Source organism: Microcebus murinus, chromosome 7, assembly GCF_040939455.1.
Source record: "Microcebus murinus isolate Inina chromosome 7, M.murinus_Inina_mat1.0, whole genome shotgun sequence".
NCBI lineage: Eukaryota > Metazoa > Chordata > Mammalia > Primates > Cheirogaleidae > Microcebus > Microcebus murinus.
In genome coordinates, this window is record NC_134110.1 from 3,364,045 (window position 1) to 3,370,574 (window position 6,530).

The following is a 6,530-nucleotide window of genomic DNA, read 5'->3' on the forward strand; positions in this document are numbered from 1 at the left end:
CTACTCTGCTATTGCTAAGGGCTCCATATTCTTTTCTATAACAATTTGTTTCATTTGGTTCAACTTAAAAGTAACTTGTCTGTTAAAAATTACAGATCATCGAATATGAGAAAAAACAAACCCTGGGACAAAATGATACTGGATTTAGTTGTGATGGGACAGCTAACACATTCAGGGTCATGTTCAAAGAACCTATAGAGATCCTGCCCAACGTGTGCTACACGGCATGCGCAACGCTCAAAGTAAGAGTCGCGCACAGGGCTCCAGACGGGTTCCTCTTGGATTGTCGTTAAATGTTGGCTGTCGTTACCCCTTGAAAACACCGTTTAGAAGCCGAGAGTCACTGACAGTGGAGCCTTTTAGAAACGGTGGGGGAAGGAGGGGCAAAGAAAGAAGATGGGAACTAAAGTAGTCCATTGCTTGAAGAAAAGAAGTGCTTAGAAGCAAACTAGTGAATTAAAAAAATAAAATAAAAAAGAAAAGTGCTTCTCCACACAGCTCTGTTCTGTGAAAGAGTTCTTCAGAAATAGCCCTTTGTTTGAGTAGGAAATTGAATGTTTGACAAAAGAGAAAATAATTACTTTCTTAAAATCTTTTCACTCTCCTCTAATAGCTGAGCTCTCCATTCAGTATTTTTACTCATTAATTGGCTTTTTAGTAAAAATTTCATTTTTCACTAAAAGACTTAGCATAAAATTTTATATAAGAGCTATAATGAAATAGAATATGAATCTAATTACAATGCCAAATTAAATTGAGTGCTTATTAAATGAAAATTACTAAGGAACCTTGTGTTCTCACTTAGGGTCCAGATTCCCACTATGGCACAAAAGGACTGAAGAAGGTCGTGCACGAGACGCCTGCTGCCAGCAAGACTGTCTTCTTCTTTTTCAGTTCCCCTGGCAACAACAATGGCACTTCCATAGAAGATGGACAAATACCAGAAATAATATTTTACACATAATTGAGCATTATATTACATCTTGGCTAAATAGTACCATATAATCTAGTGTCAAAAGCATAAATAAGTGGCCACAAAAAAAAGGTTTGAGTGTTACAAGTATTTATAATTGTAAGATAAGAAACATTTTAGTTTCTTAGAGGAGATAGAAAAATGTTGATTTAAATCTCTGCATGATTTAAAAGCAGATTTTCCATTTTCTTATAACCTTAGGGGAAAAGAGAACTGGGTTTAATTGTTTTTAAAAAGCGCAGCTATTTCAGCATCATCTTGTATAATTTCATAGATCAGTTGACTCATGGTCTTTCAATAGTTTTGAAATTGAAAGATTCTTGTTATATATAGAGCTGGGGTTTTTTGTTTTGTTTTTGTTTTAACCATTTTGAAGGTTAGATGAGATGGGCAAATAAGATGAGATGAAGTGGGTCAGTATTCTTATAGAATTCCTATTAACTCGAATAACTAATTTCAGAAAATTAAGAAAACTGACTTTATATTTGGGGGTTTGAAATATCTGATAGTCAGCATTTGGAATAGTGCTAAAAACAGGCCTAATAAAATGCCCATGAAAATTTTCAATGCATCTACAGAAAATATTTTGTAATAGTATAGTATTGTGTTACATAGAACAGTTTTAAAATTATAAATGGAGTTTGTATAAATTCACAATAATGTGATATAAACAAAGGATCTGAAGGCACAGTCTGAGACTGGATTCTTTATCGCTAAACTGCACCACTGTTCCTGTCTGTGGGGTGCTGCCCCTGAGTCCCAAGACTGAGGCGATAATGGTGACGACGACAGGGAAACAGACGTCACTTCAGCATCGTGATGATCCTACACAGCAAGAAACCGGATAAAATACTGACATTTCTAACAGCTACTCTGAGATATCCAACAAAATCACTCCTGCTGAAAAGTATGCTTTCTGCCACCTACACATTTCTATCCAATAAGTAAAATATGTTTAATATTGTGACCTCATTAATGTTGCTGGTACAGCTGTGCTAGGAGGAGATAGGAAGTATATCTGGCAGAAGGACATTTATATACTTCCTTACAGAGCAGAGTTTTTTAATGTAACTGAAATAACATTCATTTTTTTTCCCTTGAAAGTGATTCTGTTATAAAAAATTTAAATGTAATTAAGTTTAAGGTATATCATATAGTTGTGGAAGATGATTAAAAATCAAAATTCTTTTAAGTATCAACTTAAGAATTTTTTCTAAAAGCAATTAGGATATAAAAAAATGTTCATCTAAAGTACTATTTCACTTTATATTTTCAAGAAGGTGGTGAGGTGTGTTGGTGGCTGAGGTCTCTTGAAATTGCTGGGAAAAAAAGGGAAAATTTTCTATCTCTGGTACTACATCCTTATGGATATAAACCTCAGTTAAGTGGAATACCGATGGCATGTATGGTCCTGTGGGATGCGTGGTCCCAGTTAACTAAAAATCAACCAGCAAACACTGTAGTAACCATTATAGGAAAAACTTCACCTTACAAAGCACACCATGCCAGAGATGAGTGTTTCTTAACATTTGAGGTGTCTCAGATGCCTCAGCCATATTGTACTGAACGATGATTGTAACTGCATGTAGCCATAGAGGGACAATAAACAGAACTGTTTGCTAACATTGGGATATCCCCTGGAATTTTTAAAAAATATATGTTATCCTTTTACTTTTTTGTCATTTGTCTTTTTCATCTGAAAGTTGAATATGAGATACCACTTTGGAACACAAGTTTAACCCAGCTGAAGCATTGCAGCCCAAAATAAGGCGCCTCACTTGCCGCACAGCAGTACGGAGGCTCCGGCCCCACGGCAGGAGCGACAGTGCTGCCTCTGTTTCTTGATCACTTTTCTGCGGTCTCAGGTTTTTCCCCCCTATTCTGAACTCAGGAGGTAGAGAGTAAAGAATGGGACATTACGAGAAATAATCTTGTTATTTACTCTGTTACAGTGTGACAGTCACCTCACAATTGTTTATTAATAATAACTACTCGATTGATAACTGTGTACCAGGCTGTGCCCTAAGTACTTTATATACATTCTTACTACTTTCTCACAGCATCAGTGTGAGGTAAGTACTTTTGTAATGCCCATTACACAGGCAAATAAATTAAAAAGGTCAGTAAGGAGTAGGATGTGGAATTGAAACCCATTTCTAGCTCCCAAGCCACAGAGTTGAGAAAATACTTTGCTGGGTCCAAATGTAACATTTATGTCACCATTCTTAAACTTTGCAGTAAGACCAAAAGATACTTGACTAATCTGTATATATACTGTAGAAAATAAATACTTTCTATTTTAAGAAAGTGTGATATTCCAGTATCTACCCCAACAGCTTGAGTTTGATTGTTTGCATTAACACAATGTTCTTTCTTTTAAGTCCACATAAGTAGTAGCTACAGTTTAAAGAAAAATTTACTTGGGAATAGACCAGCTTGTAAGATATTAGAGCAAGGTCTTCAAATATGGTATGTTAAATGCAGTGTGTCTAAAACTTACTGTTCCACTTCCCTTTTGAATGTGTTCTCCTGCAAACCACTTTCTACTTCCCTGTTCTGGTCATCTAAATTCAAAGCATGGAAGTTGTCCCTGAATTAGACAAAACCCATCCTTTACAAGAGACATGGTACCATAGTGATCTCAGCCCGAGCTATATGGCATATTTACTCATACACCCCTAGTTTGTATGCTTTGAAAAATCTCTTTTCCTTTTTCTCCATTGGCAAAGCTAAGACAAGATGGAGTTTTTAAATGGAACTCTAGACTGAGCATGGTGATTCATGCCTGTAATTCCTAGCACTTTGGGAGGCTGAGGTGGGAGTTCTGCTTGAGGCCAGAAGTTTGAGACCAGCCTGACCAAGAGTAATACCCCGTCTCTACACAAAATAGAAAAACTAGCCAGGTGAGGTGGCACTTGCCCATAGTCCCAGCTACTTGGGAGGCTGAGGCAGGAGGATCACTTGAGCCCAGGAGTTTGACATTGCAGTGAGCTATGATGACGCCACTGTACTCTAGCCAGGGTGACAGAGTGAGACCCTGTCTCAAAAAAAAACAACCCTCAAAATTGAAGGAAGATAAAAATAAAATTGGGCCTGCAGTCCCAGCTACTTGGGAAGCAGAGGCGGAAGGATCACTTGAGTCCAGGAGTTCGAGATCAGCTTGAGCAACATAATAAGACCCCAGTCTCTGAAAAAGGAAATAAAATGGGAACCTGCATAAACATGAGTTTTCTGCAATTTGGATATAGTCTCTTGTTCTTTCCCTTGCCTTTACAAAATCTTCCTTCCACTCTGCCTCTCTCTTTTCCAGAGGCAGAGAGTTGGGCAGAAACAAGAAGTTAATTGGGGCTGATGGCTTTTTCCTTCCAGCTGGTGTGATGAAGTTTTCATATGCCCTGCTTCCGAGTCACCTGTGGGAAAGGCTGATTGGTCCTCTGGATGGCACCCCCCTGCGTCTAGCCACCTGCCACATACCATTAATAACTCACCACCACAAGCGTCCCCTTTATTTCCATTACAGCTGTCAAAGCTCTAACTGAGGCTGTCATGACTTTACCCGAAACAAATGACTGCTCTCTATTGCTGGTTCACTTTTGTGCCTCAATTCTTAACTGATTTCAAAGAAAGAAAATCCGGTTTTGGTTTAACACATGGCTCCCTTTCTTCTGCTCAAGCCTTCATACTGAGTGGCTCTGTGTCCATGTGGACAAGCCATCCACACCTAGGTTTCCAGCTTCCTTACCTCCAGCAGCCTTCAGCCTTCCTTCTCATGACCTCACTGCGTGCTCTGTGGTGATGTGGAATTGCTCTGCCTGAGAGAGCAAATTCAGACATCCCACTCTGACCGCAGCGATGATGCTTCTTCCAGCTCTCATTTGCTTTCTAGTTCACCCATTATTGACTCTGAAGACTGCAGCCCCTGGACCTTCCTGTTCTGCCATTTCTCTTTACTTCCTTCCCTACCCAGTTAGACTCTACCTTTGATCTCCCCCCCCTTCTCCACCTTCGATCTTCAGTCACTTTAACCCTTTCATCAATAACCTTCAACCTACATGTATATACCTGGATCAGCCTAGTTGTCTGCCTTATCTTCAACTTTTGGCTGCTGGGGCCACGCATTTAAAATGATAGAACTGTACAGATTGGGACTGATGATTTCATGGTCTCTTAACCGTCAGTGCTGCTGAGTTTCAATTGTCAGCTCTTTGCCATTCTCCAGAGTCCCTATAGAAACGCGTTCCACTTTGCTCACACCCTCAACACCTCCCAGCCTTAGCTCAAGAAAGAAATTCCAGCTCCTATCACCAAACCCAGAAATGCATCTACAAGTGCTCCCAGGCTTTCCCTTTTCTTCCGGAGGAAGGAGTGTCTAAGGCCTCCTGTAGTAAGACCGCCCCATCAGGAAACTCCCTCTGCCGTAGCGCTCCTCTCCTGGCTCATTCCTATCAACTTTCAAATACAGTTAACTCTTACTCAGCTTCAAAAATAAAGGTGTGTCATGTGCCCCTTCAGACACCAATCACTCTGTAGTGAAGTCACTGAGTTGTTCTCTACACTCATTGTGGCCATTTCCTCCTCTCCACTGAAACCACTCCTGCCTGGGTCATCAACACACTATTATTTCTAAATCCTGGGGACACTTCTCAGTCCTTGTTTTACACGTTCTGTCTGTGGCATTCATTGCTGGCTACTCCCTCTTGAAGTACTCTCCTGTAGCTGCCATTACACCATACTTCGACCTCCGGTCAATGTCCTTTGGTGACTTCTCTAACTGCTTTGACCGTCCTGTCCTGGGCACTCATGCTGTGCACGCCCTCTGCACCTTGCTCTCACCCATTTCCATGGCTTCAGTTGCTACCTGCTTCCAGAGGACTCCAGAATCTCTACCACCAGCCCTGATCTCTCAAGCTTCAGTTACCCCCTTAACATTGGTACTTGGATGTCCCATAGGCATCTCAAACCATTATGTCCAAAACTGAACCCCTCAGACTCCCAAACCTGTTCCTCAGGCCCTAGACCTGAGCATTTCCTTGGCTCTCCGCTCTCATTTCTGCATCCAGCCATTCCCCAAGATCTGATCATCCCAGTTCCTGAACACCCTTGAAATGATCAGCTCTTCCAGCCGTGCTGCAGCTCCAGTTCAGGCCACCATCGCCCATTGAGGTGACATCTCCCTACCTCTGGCTTTCCCTGTTTGGCACAGTGCAGCTGGTGGTGTTTCTGGAATACAACAAACTGGACTGCCAATCCTTAGTTTCAAACCCTTCAGTGACTCGGTGATCTCGCCTCTACCGACTCTCCAGTGTCATGTCTTGCCATATCACGTGTCGCGGTATAATTCCTCTCCACTGTGGGATCCTGCGCGCCTGTCACGAGGTAGATGCGCCATCGCTACATGGACCGTACCCAAGGGCAAAGCCGGCACGCGGCTCTGTGTCCACCTGTGGGCCGCAGGGAGCAGCGTGGGGCTCTGCACCTGCCGGTTGGCTGCGGGAGCATGACGGACCTGTGTACACTTTGCCGCTCACTCCAATCCTGAGAGGCGACAGTACCTTTC

The 6,530-nt window shown here is 41.7% G+C and overlaps 1 protein-coding gene across 1 annotated transcript in view; it reads left to right on the forward strand.

Moving 5' to 3' along the window:
- BTBD1 (BTB domain containing 1) overlaps positions 1-2,644 on the forward strand; it is a 38,473-nt gene extending 35,829 nt beyond the window's left edge. Inside the window, exons 7-8 of the mRNA XM_012763209.3 lie at positions 96-242; positions 806-2,644. Coding sequence (XP_012618663.1) covers positions 96-242; positions 806-964 — 306 coding nt within the window. The 3' untranslated portion in view covers positions 965-2,644. The remainder of the gene's footprint in view (positions 1-95; positions 243-805) is intronic.
- The last annotated feature ends 3,886 nt before the right edge of the window (positions 2,645-6,530 follow it).